Raw genomic sequence first — 17,398 nt, forward strand, 5'->3', positions numbered from 1 at the left:
TAAAGACTGTATACGTATTTTCATACATATGCATAGAATGCCTCTAGAAAGACCATAAAATAATACCGTTGATAGTCTGGAGGAAAACTGGACAGTTGGGAGACAAGGATGGTAGTGACTCTTCTCTTTATGCTTTTACTTACAATTTAACACTGACCTATTAAAAAATATAAAGTAAAATGGTACTATGTGAACCCTCTGTACTTCTCTCATAAGTGCTGCTTCTTGTTCTCCCTTCTCTCTTTGCCTGCTATTCTTCTACCCTCCTCTTCTCGCCAGTAACATAATGAAATGTTTAACCTTGCTAGAGATTCTTCTGCTCGTGCTCTGACTGCATCCGCCAAAAGCCGCTATTGGTGCCAAGACAATCAGTGTAATGGGGCCTTAAGAGGTCTCTAAGGAAACCAAGCAAGCTCTGGTGAGATGACAGGCCTGAAACCTCTTTCACATGCAGCCAGGACGAGTGGCAGAGATCCCAGAGTCTTCTCATGTCATCCACCAGGGGACACTACTCTGAAGGGTACAATGTTAACGAGCCCGGCCGGGGCATGGAGCACATTCTGCGAGTCTCTCCAGGAGGAGGCTGACAAGAGCCTTGTTAGGCAGTGAGGGCTTGGGGAGAGCTCCTTAGTCAAGACCCTCAGTTACTTACCTTGCTATGAGAGGAGGGAGCTTTGTTTCCATAGCTAAAAATGGTGACTCTATCTAAGCAAATTTGAAAACCAGGAAGTTTCATACTAAAATAATGCTAAGTATATGCTTAATTCCACTTTCTTACCATCTCAACAGAGCAGAAGTATTACTTCAAACAAGCCACATGGGGATTTTAAATGGGGTCTGTCTTGTTTTTTACTTCCTAATCATTTGCTTGAGATGGGTAGTCCTCCCATAATATGGTCAAGAAGATGGGCCTATACAGAATGTGGACACAGTTGGCCCTGAATCTTCTACCAGACTTTTCTATCCATAGTTCATAGTGAATGCTCTTCTAAAACATCACATCTAGACAAATACTCACGGCTGCCATCAATGACTGTAGAAGTGGTTGGCAAAGAGATCTCCTGGAACTGTGGTGACACAATGGCAACGGGAGGCCGATTCTTACGAGGCTCTGCAGGAAAATGACCCAGAAGAAATTGGAAGAGGGGCTTTCTAAATTAGAGGAGGAGCAGGCCTATGTGAATGGATTATAAATCTGCTTCCATTACATAATTGATTTATTGGTTGCAGCATCACCAAATTAGAAAGTCATAAGACAGGCTGCCATTCTACCATAAGATACCTGGAAGTGTTAAACCCTCTTCCAGGCCTGAAGATAGGCTCTGGTGCTGTCTTGTTCATGAAAAGTACTACAGCAGCACAAGCTGAGTAGAGGTGGATAACAAACAAGCTTTGTGCAATAAAGGCCTTGGCAAGCAAACTATTCCTTGGCACGGACTGTGCTAAAAAGACAATGGGAGATTTCTCAACCATCCCTGAGCTGATCGTGTGTGAGGTGACTAGGCCTGAGTGATGGGAGGGTCACAAACCACACTGTCTACTCAAGTGACTGTGAGCTAAAAACCCAATGGCCTTTTGAGAAATAATCCAATGGTCTTGATGTTAAACACATTTTTAATAAAGTGAAAGGACTACCTTGGTTACAAAGTTCAAGGAACAAAGAGAAAATAAAATCTATTACCAACAAAGGCAGAAAATACCATTTTCCAACTTCCCCCAAATTTCCCTGAAAATGCAAAACAAGATACTTTGCTACTGCACTGTAATTTACCAATGGTGGATCAGTTAAAAAAGAATGATGGGATTTGGTTTCCAAAGTGAAAGAAGACTGGCAAGGTTTAAATGAGGAATTTTGTGTGCAAAACCCGTATCTGGAAAGAGATCAGAAAGAGCCAGCCATTTGGCTGATTCTCCTTCTACATACTTCTCCTAAGCTCCTGGCTTTCTTGTGTCTCTTAATCACAACACATGGTCCTCTCTCAGCATGACCTACTTGGAGAAGTAATTCTCAGACAGGCTATCGTTCAGGCCATACTGCACTGGGGGCCATGTGACTACTGTTTCTCCACCCAGCCAAATGTTCCAACTAGAACCAAAGTATATACTCTGCCACCTTAATCTTTTACTACATTGAACTAGGAATTGCCCAGTGAACATATTAAAAAAAAAAGAAAAAAAAAGAATGGGAAACAAAAACCCCTCAAGTCAAATCTCCCTCTCTTTGGGAATCCTGCAGAGGGAGCAATGGACACTCAGCCACAGCTTGGAAACACATACCTGGTTTTACTGTCACGTTCACATAGCCTTCCCCATGGGTATTTTGACCATCTACAATCACTCTGAATTCATACAGGCCTGGAGTAAGCTGCGGGAGTGAAAGAAGACAACCACAAAGAACAGCAATTCTATGTAAAATAACACATATATCTGAACTTGCCATGCTGATACTGAACTCTCCTTTTGCACTGTTTCCAAAATGGAGAAAGTAAACTAGCTAAGGAGATGAAACAATGAATTATAAACTAAAAAACCATAGCTTTTAATGTGAATCTTATTACCAGCTGACTCTAGAACAACAAAAGGGAATTCAATATCTCTATACTCCCATTTTCTTTTCAGAAGAACATTAAGGGCCCAACCATCCTATTTCACAGAGTTATGAAATTAAAATAATCATCTGTGCAAAGAAAACCATTTTGTAAAACTACCAAATAGCTCCCAAATATCTGAATATTTTTCCCTCCTGATTTCCACTAATGGTATAAACATAATATAAAGAAAATCACCCACAATCCCACTGTCTTAACACATCAGGTAACTGTATTTTTTCTCCTTCCAATCCTTGACCACATATAAAAAAATAGTTTTTAAGTAGTTCATTCATTCAGCAAACATTTACTGAGAACCAATCATGTACTGGACATTATCCTAGGCTTGGGGTTTAGAGATGAATAAGATAAGATTACTACCGTCAAGGAACTGGATTTTCAGGGTCCAGTTAAAATCAAGGTGTGCATCAAGCTTTTTTGTTGTTCTTGTTATTTCATGTCTTTTATTAACCCATATAGAATTCCTTGTCTTCCAGATTATTGAAGCAACAGGTCAGAAAACACTTACCAAAATAATGCCAAAGTGGCTAGTAATAAAAACTCCAGCACCACATTCATCTGAAAGGCACTCCAGATGAAGGTGATTGATTTGGCCATTCTCATCCACCTTATGGTATTTCAAGACAGACAGCTGAACCTTCTTTCTCTTATGGTTATTCTTCTTGGGAGTGGTGTAAGACTTCTTCCTTTCCTTCCTTCCTCTTTTTTTTTTTTTTTAAATGTTTACTTTTGAGAGAAAGAAAGAGAGAGAGAGCACGAGCAGGGGAAGGGCAGAGACAGAGAGGGAGACAGAAAATCCTAAGCAGGCTCTGCACTGTCAGCACAGAGCCTGATGCGGGGCTTGATCCCACAAACCGGAGATCATGACCTGAGCTGAAATCAAGAGTCAGATGCTTAACCAACTGAGTCACCCAGGCTTCTCTCTTCTTCCTTTTCTTAGCACCACCACAAAGTCGCAACAGAAGATGAAGAGTGGACTCCTTTTGAATGCTACAGTCAGATAAAGTATGTCCATCTTCCAGTTGCTTGCAAGAGAAGATCAGTCTGTGCTGATCAGGAGGAGTTCCTTTCTTATCCTGAATCTTGGCCTTTACATTTTCTATTGTATCCAAGGGTTCAACCTCGAGAGTGATGATCTTCCTCATATGGGTTTTCATGAAAATCTGCAACTTGGCGGTGGTTCCACTGCAGATGGTGGATCGGAAAGAGAAACCCGCATCAAGCTTTTTATTATTCTTTCTTCTGTTCATGTAACATGAACACTTTCCTCAGTATAACAGTCTTTTTAATGGTCATTTTAAAGCTACAGAATAGTACATGAGTGACTGTGTCATATCACATAGGCATTCCACATTGTTGAGTATTTGGGTTGTTTCCAGATCTTTATGCTGTGATGAACATCATTCAGACAAATGAGGTTTTTCCTTTCTTCTGAATTATGCTCTTTGAGAACATGCTAACTGACTAACATTTCTGATGTTTTTCTTCTTGTAACGCTTTTATTTCTTGGCTTTCACTTCTCTGTCCACTCCTCATTTCCTTCAGTTTCTTCTTCCTTCCACACCTTTAAGGACAACATTCCCCAGGATTCTAATTGCAACCTGTTTATTTCTTCACTGTACGCACTGTCTCTGGATGATCTCATCTATTACCATGGTGTCAGTGTCATTTCTTTGAGGTTGCTGTGAAGATTTATCTCTCTAGCCCAGATCTGTGTCCTGATCTCTAGTCCCTGATCCCAGCTACTTCCTGGACACCTCCACTCAAATGTTTCACAGGTACCTCAAAATCACTCTGTCCAAAAATGATTTAATCATCTGTAAACCTCACCCAAACTTGCTTCTCTTTCTGTGTTCCTCATTTCAGTGAATATCACCACCGTCGCACTGACATCTACCCAGGTGCCTAAGCCAAAAGGCTAGAATTATCCTAGACTTTTCTTCCTCAACACCACCACCCAATTAATTGATCACCAGGTCTAACTGAGTCGACCTCCATATAATATTTCTCACATCCACTCACTTCTCTCTGTTCACATTGCCATCACCTTAGATTTCAACGATCACAGCACAGCTGTTAAAAGCAAGAGCTTCAGGAATGGAAAGTTCCAGTTCAAATCTACCAATTAATAACAGCATGAACTTTGGCTAAATCACTTAATTTTTCTAATTTTTAGTTCTGTCATTTGTAAAACAGATATTAATACCTACATGTTGGGGTTGTTATGAAGATAAAATGAAATAAGTGCATAAAACAATTAGCACTATGTCTGGCACATGGTAGGAACTCAACAGGTGATCTTTAAGTTATTTATTTAGTTTTTTGAAGTGCCTGGGTGGCTCAGTTGGTTGAGCATCTGACTTTTGATTTTGAACTCAGGTCATGATCCCAGGGTCATGGGATCAAGCCCCACATCAGGCTCTGCACTGAGCGTGGAGCCTGCTTGGGATTCTCTTTCTTTCTGTCCCTCTATCCCTTTCCCCCACTTATGCTCACTCTTTCTCTCTCAAATGAAAACAATTTTAAAAATAAAACTTTATTTATTTAGTTTTTTTTTTTTTTTTACTCAGGCTATTACCATCTCACACCTACATTTTTCAACAGATTCTCCATTGGTTTCCCTGGTTTGAGTCTTACCTCCTCTAATCTGCAGGCGGGGTGATCTTTCTAAACTGAAAATCTAAATAAGTCTTTCTGCTGTTTAAAACCTTTCAAAAGCTCCCTAGTCCCTATGGATAAGCTTCTAAGTCCTCAGGTTGGTGTAAGACTCTGTGTGATCTGATCCCTGCATCTCTCTGACTTCTTTGTGCCACTGTTCTTCTCGTGCTAGAGGGTCCAGTCACACTGAACCACATGGAATTCCCTTTTTCCCACATTTTCCCTCTAATATTTGGCCCAATGGATATATTGCTTCTCCTGCATGGTTATCTGCACTCCATCCTTTACCCAGCACTCCATCATGACCAAGCCAGGCAAACTCTAAGAAATCAAACTCCCCGGGGCTTCAATACCCCCTGCACCAACCTAGTGCATCCCCTGTTATAACTGCCTGCTTCTGCTCAGTATCACCCATGAGACTCTATTGTCCTTGAATGTGAAGATTATGATCAATTCACTGGTAAATCTCCAATGCCTGACACATAACTAGTATACAATTAACAACGCAAAAAAGAGAAAGAAAGAAAGAAAGAAAGAAAGAATGAATGAATGAATGAGTATGCTCAGCCAAAGAATATGAACATTTTTATGGCTCTTAATAACTACACTGAATCTCAAAAAAGACTGAGCCAATTTACACAGTCTTGTGGCCGCAAAAAACTTAGCTTATCTCCCAAATTCTAAAATCCTTATGTTACCCTTAAAAGCTGTTTAGTGTATATTTTCAGCTATCACCACCATGCTTATACAGTCTTCTCACCATAAATGAACATTTGAGAGTCATACACTAACAAATACTGGATGTCAGCCAGACTTTTGGAGGATTCACTTCTGAAAGACTTCCTGATTTAAGTGTGAGCAGAAAATTTTACATTACACATTTTAGAAAATGGTCAGCACCTCTTCCCTGGCCCCACAAATGAGAGGAGGCAAATTCACCTTGGATAGTTTGAGGATCTGGGAATGTTTCCCTTCCATCTCGCCACTGTAGTCTTCGGGATGAGTAATCAGCTGCCAGTCGTAGGTGTAGGTTTCTCCTATAGAAGGGCAGTTACAAAAATCATGAAAACACACACCTACACACAAGGAGGGCAGCCACACATCCTGCCAATAACAAATCTCTTTTAAATCTTGACAAGGATTTAGTTTTTAAGATTCCACCCCAAAGCCTATAGGGAAAACCAAACGTTTTGTTGAAAAAAGAGATTCTGCTGACTCAGCTACAGTCAGGGCTTCTTCTACTTTCTCCCAGCAGTGCTCTTTCCTGCCCCATATCCACCTTCCCATTGAGAGAGGCCAATCCTCCCTCCAAATACTGGGTTGCTCATGGTGTGGTGTCACACTGAAAGTACATGCCCTACCAACCACTATAGATGAACTTACTGGGAACAAAGGCCATTTTCTTGCAAAACTTCTTTTGCAACAAAGAACAGCAATGACTTCTAAATAACATGGTTCAAAAATAGCTTTTTTACAGAGTGCTAACAATGCTTGTCTCACTGAGGTCATCACACCCTGGTGAGTTAAAAGAGCTACTTCATTCCTGCTGAGCTAAATAACACACTGCAGAAGATGGTAGGGGATGGCCCATTTAAAACAGGCCCCACTGAAATTAATTAAGATCAAATGAAGCATTAAATGGTCCTCATTTGTAGCTCAGACTATATGACTGAGTAGGCAAGGACAGAATCCTGTTATCTAAATGGAATCCCTCCTTCGTGAAAGTGGTCTTAAATTTGGGGGAGGGAGGAACTAAATTCATGTCTGGCTAGGGAACGAAGGCTTAGTTTACATTACTACTCAAAAGGAAAAAAGAAAAAAAAAAACCTCAAAAGCATAACAGAGAATGGCCAAACCTAATTCCAAGATAGCCTTCATCTGAAGACCAGATTTTATTTTATAAGCCTAAGATACGAGATCTATTACTCTTCCTTCCTCCCCAAAATACTAGTTTTGTGTTGGCCAGCCGTCAGCCCTGCGCAGCTCTCACAAATGTATTATGCAGAAGTCAGGTTAGGTGAGAAGCAGGAAAGCAACTGCAGCAGTGGGACTGGTGCTAAGAGATGACATTTCTTCCAACTGTAATTGGAAATTTTTTTCCACACAGAAAACAGACTCACACCAGTTTGGGAACTGACAATTTTATAGTATCTAAGGCTGGCAATGCAATTTCAAGAAAGGACAATATTCCTAGGACAGAAAAGCTTGGGGGATGCATTATGCCTACAGCCCAAAATTTGCCCAAGGGTAGGAACAACTGAGGATAGGTCTGCTAGACAGAATGCTGGTTTAAATGATTCAGGGCAATGGTTTTCAAACCATGCCTCCGAACCCCAGAGAGATCCTGAGAGGCGCTTCAGGGACTGCCACAGGAGATGAGGGGGAGGAAGAGTAGGCAGAGCTGGTCCTGTTCATCTGTCCTCAACCTTTGAAAATCTGAAACCATTCATCTCATGTATCTGATAAAGGCTGAGCAACTCATGGAGAGGAGAGTTGAAAAGAATCTGTTTCTCGGGGCGTCTGGGTGGCTCAGTCAGTTAAGCGTCCGACTTCAGCTCAGGTCATGATCTCACGGTTCGTGAGTTCGAGCCCCACATCGGGCTCTGTGCTGACAGCTCAGAGCCTGGAGCCTGTTTCAGATTCTGTGTCTCCCTCTCTCTCGGCTCCTCCTCCGCTCATGCTCTGTCTCTCTCTCTCTTTCAAAAATAAATAAAAACATTAAAAAAAAATTTTTTTTTAAAAGAAAAGAATCTGTTTCTCAACCTATGTGGTTTGGAATACTGATCTACAAGGTGACAGCACCACACAGACATGAACATGCAAACAGGGGTTAGACAAGAAGATAAGGCAGAACTCAGCTGCTTTTACAAAACAGTGGAGGCAACCACAGCTCAAGGCTGTTCTCTCCTCACCTCCATCTTCAAAGGCCACCCAATTCATTCACCTTAACTTACCACCAGAGCGGGGAAGGAAAAAGCTTCTCTGGAGGAAGTTGGAATGAACTGATAATTTGAGGGCAGACATATAGAACAGAGAGGGCATTTAGGTTCTGGAAAAGTACTTTTGCATAAATATGCTATTTGGTATTAGGCCTATTAGAAAGCAGGACTACTGTACAGGACAAGAGTACATGTACCTAAAATGGGAGGACTCCAACCTGAATCCTAGAGTAGGACATTCTTCTTGACTCACCTTTAATGAGGGGAACATAAACCCAATGCAACCATTTTCCATCAAAGTATGCTTCACTACTGTCAAAGGAAGTTTTAAGAAGCGCATATATGTTTCTAAGTCAAATTCTGGTCTATCAACATATACTTCAAAGGTGAAAGGGATACTCATAGTATAAAAGTTTTCTTAAATACTGAATGAATCGTTCCCTAATTTATATATTTTATAAATCTGAATTTTATGTATCACATTGGGCTTGTCTTTTTTTTAATGTCAAATCTATATTAGCAGTAGTCTTGAATAACTTTTCTACAACTGCTATATCTACTACTTACTAGTTGTTTGGACAAAATAAATAGGTTAACCTAGCCTAAGTTTCTTCCTCTTTCAGTGGGTACAACACAACCTCAGTTTAATGAGCATCAGCTATATGCTAGGCACAGACTGAAGCAAGTCCCTTGTATGCCATCTCATTTTGCCCTTAAAATAACCTCATAAAGTAGAAATTATCCTCATTTTACTAAGAAATAAATGGAAACTTAGAAATAATTTGCTTAAAACCACTCAGATAATGACTGGCTGAACTGGGATCTGAATCAGGCTTGACATCAAAGCCCATGATCTCAAACACTACATTACACTGCCTCTCGCATCAGATAAATATTTGTGCATGCGCACACTATATCCTGTTCTCACAGGTCTCTTGCAATGAGTAAATGAGTTAAGGTATGTGAATATCATTATAAATTAAAACATTATCCAAATGTAAGGGGATGTTTTACCTTCAAGTGGTTCTTGCAGAACAAATGCATTTAACTGAACTTCATTTTTAGGCAGGGTGATCTGGACACTCTTTCCAGCGGATACCACCAGCTCCTTTATAACTAGAAACAAAGAAAATATACAGGACATAAGAAATTAGATCCAGACTATCTCATTTCTCTCCCTCCTTTGGGGCCCAATTTGTTTTATAAATAATATTCTGCTATTTCCTTTATTTCCTCATTATTTATCTACTTTCTAATCCCCCTGAAATTTGATTCTGCCCCCACTTTCTCCTGACAAAGATCTTTTGAGGTCATCATCAAATTGATCCTTAGCAAATCCAATAGTTCTTTCTCAACTCACATACTTTACTTCTGTGGCATCTAATAATGCTGACTGCCTCGTTATTAAAACTCTCAGTTATCATGACACCATATTGTTCTACTTTTATTCCTTGTTCTCTGAGTTTTTCTTCACTGTATTTTAACTAGTCTGTCCCTAAGCCCTCTTTATATAGTACTTTCCATAGAGTTCAATAATTAAAGTTCTACAGTGTCTCAAGGATCATCTTTATGCTAATAAATAACCTTCTAATAAAATACATCTGTAACATTCCTGGAAGAAATGCCAAATATTGATCATGAAGCTAACCTTAATAATTTCTTTCTATTCCAATTGCTACAACCATAGACTTAGGTTATTCCAAGAATCTTAACTGGTCTTCCCTCTGCTAACACTCCCCACTGTAATCTATTCTGTCTTCTTCAAATACTACCCCCACCATGTTACTCTCCTACTTAAGACCCCCCACTCCCACACCATGTTCGAGGCCAACTCCTAATCTGGCATTAGAGAACCATTATCATCTGATCACACCACCTCACCTTTCCTACCCAATTCTGCCTCAGCTGTATTCATTTTCCCTCTTGTGCTCCATACAAGACATGGTCTACTCTTGGGGACTTTGCTAATGTTACTTCCTTCAACTGGGCTATATGTTTTCTTTATTCTAAATCAGTACTTTGTTTCTAGCTTAAAGCCAGTCTTCTCTCCAAGAAATCTTCTCAGACCATTTCAGTTCAAACTTACCTATTTCCTGAACTACTTCAGCATTTCTGGAATACCCACATCAGCTAATAGCTACATACATACGCTCTTCATACTATTCAATAACTATCTCATACATGTCTAGGTTTCTCAACCTTGACATTACTGACATTTTGGACCAGATAACTCTTTGTTGTAGGGGGTGGGAGGAACTGTCCTACACACTGTAAGATGGTTAGCAGTATCCCAGGCCCCCACCCACTAGGTGTCAGTAGCAACCCTCCTCCATAATTGTAACAACCAAAAATACTTGCAGGTTATCGAGAACTACTATTATATAAATCTTATTTCTCTGACAATAATTGTCATTTGGCATGACACCTAGGAATTAGAGAGCTTAAAGCAAACAAATGGCTGGTCCATCCATATTTCAACACTGGGGGTCTTGAAACAAATGGCTGGTCCATCCATATTTCTTAGAAAACATGAAATTTGAGATTTATCTGCTTGAGAACACTGCATTTGGGGAGAAAGGAAATCTTCCTTATGGAAGTTTCAGCATTTAGACACCCTAAGAGGTTGAATAAGAATTCTCTGAAGTGACTTTCAGAAAGAGAAAGAAGGAAGGAAGGAAGGAAGGAAGGAAGGAAGGAAGGAAGGAAGGAAGGAAAGAAAGAAAGAAAGAAAGAAAGAAAGAAAGAAAGAAAGAAAGAAAAGAAACCACTATACTCATAAAGAGTGTAATGGACAAAAATATAGCATTGCTCAAACCCTTCACAATTACACCAAAAATTACAGGCATTCTGCCTGAACACAAAAATTACTTTAATACCTCAGGATTGAAACCCCAAAATTTCATGTTATACCACCATGAAAGAAGACCCTAGGAAATCAAAAATCAGCAAAAATTCATTTTCATTGGCTTGGCTTCACCCTGTTGCCTTTTCAGGGGATAAAGAATTAGTTTCCTTGATTAACCACTTCCTCCTAATACCTTAGAACAGCACTCATGAAGCACAGACTTGTTAAGGCAACACTCCTTATAAATTTCCTTCCTATGGGTTGCTTAAAAATAAAGATGCTGCTGAAATCAGAGAGACAAAGAACTGACGTACAATCAGACATTCAGAAGGCAAATAGGTACGTAGATCCAACGGTCTTCCCACTGGCTTCTGTTTGTTTGGTTCCTTGAACATTACTTAATTGAATCTTGTGCCTTTTAGTCCCCAACACAGTGGAATCTGTCTCTGGGCAAAAGAGCCTCATAAATTCTCATAGGCTGGGGCCTGCTGAGAAAAAGGATGGAGAGCCCCAAGTCCTATGATTACAGATACAATGACAGGATTATTATTTTTCCCCCTAATCCACAGCACTTAAAAGTCATGCCTCCCTCCTTTTCTTGCAGCAAAGGGGACACTGTGATCAAACGCTCTACTTTTCATATCTTATCTCCAAGGACAGAAGCAAAGGGCCTCACCTGGGTATGGTGCTGAGGTGCTCTGGAAAGAGGCCTGGGGGGTAGGGGTAGCATAACTGTAGGAGGGAGCCACTGGCAGAGGGGTAACAATCTGGATTCTCCCAGGGCTTTTTATGTGCTGAGTGCTAGGCGTAGCACCAGGATCCTCTGATGTCTCAGGCTGGACTGACACATTCTTTAACCAACCAGGAGTCTCCGCAGTCAGGACTGTGGTTAAGGGACTGGAAATTACAACGGCCTTGTGGACCTAAAGAAATGCAAACATTCGCTTGAATAGGCAAAAGTTATACAGCCAGTTTTTAGGTTATGTCTCATAAAATAATTACATGTTAAATGTTTTTATGAAAAATGCAAAACTGTCAAAAATATTAAAGAAACTAATCTCACCACCCAAACTGGTGTTCAAATGTTGTTGTCAGTCTTCCCAGTCTTTTTTACTATGCAAAGAGGTTTCCTTAAAACAAAATAGTCATAACCATTCTATGCATACTCTTTTACCTTCTTTTCTCAACATTTACATTAAATCTTTCTACAAATACTTCTTAAGCACTTATGGAACAGGGGCTGTGGATCCAAAATATAAATAAGACAGAATAGCTGTGCTCAACAAGTGCACGGTCTAGTGGGAGAGAGAATAAAAAACCTAACAAGCCAAAATGATAAATACACCTATAAAGGTTACACTGAGCCCAAAAAGCATGGTCTGAAGAGTACTTATCTCCTCTCTTGAAGAGGGAGCATGTGAAGGACAGTTTCAATAAATAAAGGCTTTTTCTAGGGGACAGTCCTAAGCTGAGTTTAAAAAGGTAAACAGTTTTTTACTAGAAAAAAGCTGAGGGGAAAGAGAAATATAGGTACAGGAAATGAGATTAGCATGGCTTGTGTAGGGAGCTGAGAGTCATAAGCAAAGTGAGAGGCAGGAAGTAATGGAGGACGAGCTGGAAAGACTGTCAAGAGCCAGACTAAAGAAGACACATGCTATTTTAAGGTGCCAGGTAGTGTTGAGCAATTACAGTGTTGTAGACAGGGAAGTGACAAGGTCAGGTTTTTGTCTTAAATGGATCATTCAGGTTGCTGCATCATGTAAGGGTTTGAAGAACTAAGACAACAGCAGAAATACCACTTAGGAAGGTACTGCATTCATCCAAATGAGAAATGATGAGCGGCTACACAAAACTGGTGGTATGGATTTTTTTTAATCAACTGAATTGAAGTGTATTTTACAGAAAGTAAACTGCATGCTTTTAAAGTGTATAGGACTATGAGTTTTGACAAGGGTATATACCCAGGTAACCACAATCATGAGAGAAACCATTTCCGTCAGCCCCAGAAGTTGGCTCTGGCTCATTCCCTTTGCAGTAAATTCCTGCCTCCACCCTCAGGCTCACGCAACCACTTATTTGTTTTCTGTCTCCATTGGTTAGTTTGGGCTTTCTTATATTCCATATAAAATGAATCTATTTCTGGTCACGTACTATTTTTTTTTCTGGCTGCTTTCACTCAACATATTTAAAAAAAATTTTTTTTAATGTTTTTATTTATTTTTGAAGGAGAGAGAGACAGAGCATGAGCAGGGGAGGAGCAGAGAGAGGGAGACACAGAACCCGAAGCAGGCTCCAGGCTCCAAGCTGTCAGCACAGAGCCCGATGGGGGGCTCGAACCCACCAACTGCGAGATCATGACCTGAGCCAAAGTCGGATGCTCAACCGACTGAGCCACCCAGGCGCCCCTCACTCAACATATTTTAAAGATTCATCCATGTTATTGTGTATATCAGTAATTCCTTCCTTTTTATTACTGAGTAATATACCATTCTAGAGATATACCAAAATTCATTTACCCATTCATCTATTGATAGAGATTGAAGCGGTTTTCAGTTCTCAGCTCTTGTAAATAAATCTGCTATAAATGTTTGAATACCAAAGTTTCTGTTAACATGTGTTTTAATTTGGGGTAAATACTCAGAAGTCTTTATTGTGGGTTACATATAAGTGTATATTTAAGTTTATGAACTGTTATCTAAAGTGGCTACACCATTTTGCATTTCTACCAGCAATGTATGAGAGTTCCAGGTGCTCCACAACTTCACCACACTTGGTATTCTTGGTCTTTTTATTTTTCATCATTCTAGTAGTATCTCACTGTGATTTAATTTGCATTTTTTTGATGACTAATGAGGCTGAATATTTTTTTATGTGTTTACTGGCCAGTCATATGTTTTCTTTAGTGACATTCAAATCTTTGTCCACTTTTTTTTTACTTTATTAAGACATAACTGACATACAATAAACAGAACATATTTAAAGTGTACAATTTGACAAATTTTACTATATGCATACTTTGAAACCATCACCACAATCAAGATAATGAGCATATCCATCACTTCCAAAGATTCCTCATGCTCCTTTGTAATCCCTTGTCCCAACTCCCAGCCCCAAGCAACCACTGCTCTGCTTCTGTCACTACAGATTAGTTTGCATCTTCTAGTATTTTATATAAACAGAATCACATTCTATGTACTCTTTTTGTCAGCTTCTTTCACCCAGCGAAATTATTTTGCTATTTTTCCACATTGCTGTCTGTATCAGTACCTTTTCATTTATGATTGCTGAGCAACGCATATATTAATATACCACAATTTGTTTATTCATTCACCAATAGATGGACATATGGGCTGGTTCCAGTTTTTGCCTATTACAAATTGACCTGCTATAAATATTCCTCTATAAGTCTTTGTATGAACCATATATCCTTTCATTCCTCTTGTGTAAATATCTGCAAGTAGAATGCCTGGTCATAAGGGAGATATGCCTTTAACTTTAAAAAAACTACCAAACTATTTTCCAAAGTTGTATCATTATATAGTCCCACCACTGGTATGAGAATTCCAGTTGTTCTACAACCTTGACAGAAATTGTTTTGTCTTTTTAAGTCTTTTTAAGTTTAGACATTATGGAGGTGTGTAATGGCATCTTATTGTTGTTTTAATATGCATTTTCCTAATGATTAATAAGTATCTTTTCATGCATTTATTGGACATTTTTGTCCCAACACTGTATTGGATTGTATGAATTCTTTGATGGGCTATCTGTTCAAATCCTTTGCTTTATTATTAGTTTTCTGATTAAGTTCAACAGCTCTTTATGTATTCTAGAATAAGAGCTTTGTTGGGTATTTAATTTGCAAATATGGTTTCCCAGTCTGTAGCTTGCCTTTTCATTTTTGTTACTGGTGTCTTTTAAATAGCAAAAGTCTATAATTTTTCATTCTAATTTATCATTTTTTTTCTTTTATGGTTCATGCTTTTAGTGATATGAGTTTATTTATTTATTTAATGACAAGATCACAAAAGGGTTCTCCTGTGTTTTCTTCTAGAAGTTTTATAATTTGAGCTCTTACATTTAGGTCTATGATCCATATGAGATAATTTTTCTGTACAGTAGGAGGTAAGGGTCAATGTTCATGTTTTTTCATATCACTATCCAATTGTTCCAGCATCTATTTATTGAAAAGATTATCCTCTCCCCATGGACTTGCCTTGGCACATCAACTAACCATATTTGTGTGGGTCTATTTCTAGATGTTATTCTGTTTCACTAATTTAGTCTATCTTTACACCAATACTACTGCTTTGATGACTGCAGCTTTACATTAAGTCTTAAAGCTACAGAGTTTAAATCTTCCAACTCGGTTGTTTACTTTCAAGGTCGTTTTGACATTCTAAGTCCCAATCCATGAACATGATTGTACCAGTTTTCTAGGGCTGCCATAACAAATTACCACAAACTTAGTGGCCTAAAACAACAGAAACTTATTCTCTCACAGTTCTAGAAGCCAAAAGTTTGAAATCAAGACATTTGCAGGGCCACAATCCTACTGAAGGCCTTTGGGGAGACCTTCTTTGCCTCTTCCAACTCCCAGAGGCTCTTAGCATTTCTTGGCTTGTGGCAACATAACTTCAATCGCTATCTTCATCTTCACATGACTGTCTTCCTTGTGTCTCTCTGGGTCCAAATCTACCTTTGCTTCCTCATGAAAAGACACCAGGCATTGGATTTAGAGTCCACCCAAAATAAATAAAGAATGATTTCAACTTAAGATCCTTAACTAACTACATCTACAAATATCCTATTCCCAAATAAGGGCAAATACTGAGGTCCCAGGAGGACATTTTTTTTTTTTTAACATTTTTTTTTCAACGTTTATTTATTTTTGGGACAGAGAGACAGAGCATGAATAGGGGAGGGGCAGAGAGAGAGGGAGCCACAGAATCGGAAACAAGCTCCGAGCCATCAGCTCAGAGCCTGACGCGGGGCTCGAACTCTCGACCGCAAGATCGTGACCTGGCTGAAGTCGGACGCTTAACCGACTGTGCCACCCAGGCGCCCCAGGAGGACATTATTTTGAAGCGAACACTCTTACAATGCAGTATTATTTTTCCATTTATTTAGTTCTTTACTTTCAGCGATGTCTTACAGTTTTTGGTATGTAGCTCTTGCACATATTTTGTTAAATCCATCCTTAAGTATTTTATGTTTTTGTATGCCATACATTTTTTATTTTTATTTTTCTTAATGTTTATTTATTTAGAGAGAGAGACAGAGCATGCACGCAAGTGGAAGAGGGGCAGAGAGAGAAGGAGAGAGAATCCCAAGCAGGCTCCACACTGGCAGCCCAGAGCCCAACACGAGGCTCTATCTCACGAACCATGAGATCATGGCCTGAGATGAAATCAAGAGTCAGATGCTTAACCAACCAAGCCATCCAGGCACCCTGGATGCTATACATTTTTAAAAACTTCAATTTCCAAGTATTCATCACTAATATATAAACACAATTGATTTTTGTATATTGGTCTTATATCCTGATGCCGTTCTGAATTCCCTTAAATAGTTCCAGTAGTTTTTGTGTAGATTCCTTGGAATTTGGGGGGTACATGATTCTATCATCTGTGAATAAAGGCAGTTTTCCTTCTTTATCTCCAATCTGTATTCCTTTAATTTCTTTTTCTTGCATTATTACATTAGCTAGGACCTCCAGTACAATGCTGAGTAAAAGTGGCTAGAGCCACTATTTGCTGGGCAATGTTCATCTTGTTTTCCTTTGTATCTTTGAACACGGGTTCCTTTAACTTTTTTTTTTTTAATTTTTTTTTTCAACGTTTATTTTTATTTTTGGGACAGAGAGAGACAGAGCATGAACGGGGGAGGGGCAGAGAGAGGGGGAGACACAGAATCGGAAACAGGCTCCAGGCTCTGAGCCATCAAGCCAGAGCCCGACGCAGGGCTCGAACTCGCGGACCGCGAGATCGTGACCTGGCTGAAGTCGGACGCTTAACCGACTGCGCCACCCAGGCGCCCCTCCTTTAACTTTTTAAGCATGTTTTTAACAGCACTGAAGTCTTGCTAAATCTGACAGCTGAGTCCTCTCAGAATTCACTTCTACTGATTACTTTTCTTTCCCTAAATATGGGTCATACTTTCCTGATTCTTTTTTTACATGTCTCATGACACCTGGTTGGAAACTGGAAATTTTAGATCATATACTGCAGCAATTTGGGATTCTATTTTATTTTTCTGATGGGCTGTTGATTATTTTTAGTAACTTCTGTGTGCTTAAACTGAAGGATCAGACTCCCTCCACAGAATGTTGCAAGTGATACCTTTGCTCA

General features: G+C 39.5%; 2 protein-coding genes across 9 annotated transcripts in view; both read right to left on the minus strand.

The window, feature by feature from the left end:
- Positions 1 to 17,398, minus strand: part of KIAA0319L (KIAA0319 like) — a 96,939-nt gene that overhangs the window by 28,016 nt on the left and 51,525 nt on the right. For all 8 annotated transcript variants that reach the window (XM_040468951.1, XM_040468916.1, XM_040468910.1 and 5 more), the window contains 5 exons: positions 11,728 to 11,974; positions 9,221 to 9,322; positions 6,207 to 6,304; positions 2,278 to 2,365; positions 1,019 to 1,111 (listed from right to left, as the gene is read on the minus strand). In XM_040468951.1, the coding sequence (XP_040324885.1) occupies positions 1,019 to 1,111; positions 2,278 to 2,365; positions 6,207 to 6,304; positions 9,221 to 9,322; positions 11,728 to 11,974 (628 nt within the window). The remainder of the gene's footprint in view (positions 1 to 1,018; positions 1,112 to 2,277; positions 2,366 to 6,206; positions 6,305 to 9,220; positions 9,323 to 11,727; positions 11,975 to 17,398) is intronic.
- Positions 2,377 to 4,958, minus strand: LOC121026147 (ubiquitin-40S ribosomal protein S27a-like). The gene is made up of 2 exons (XM_040469016.1): positions 3,537 to 4,958; positions 2,377 to 3,295 (listed from the first exon to the last, which is right to left on the minus strand). The coding sequence occupies exons 1-2, from the start codon at positions 3,857 to 3,859 to the stop codon at positions 3,103 to 3,105; spliced, it is 516 nt and encodes a 171-aa protein (XP_040324950.1). The 5' UTR covers positions 3,860 to 4,958; the 3' UTR covers positions 2,377 to 3,102.

This window comes from Herpailurus yagouaroundi, unplaced genomic scaffold (assembly GCF_014898765.1).
Source record: "Herpailurus yagouaroundi ecotype Mexico unplaced genomic scaffold, PumYag 77, whole genome shotgun sequence".
NCBI classification, from domain to species: domain Eukaryota; kingdom Metazoa; phylum Chordata; class Mammalia; order Carnivora; family Felidae; genus Herpailurus; species Herpailurus yagouaroundi.

What these genes read in the sequence shown, in the direction of transcription:
- LOC121026147 (XM_040469016.1), bottom strand. Translation starts at nt 3,859, where the DNA reads ATGAACAGAAGAAAGAATAATAAAAAGCTTGATGCGGGTTTCTCTTTC. An exon ending in GGTGGTGCTAAGAAAAGGAA is followed by an intron (nt 3,296 to 3,536) that starts GAAGAGAGAAGC and finishes AAGGAAGGAAAG; the next exon opens with GAAGAAGTCTTACACCACTC.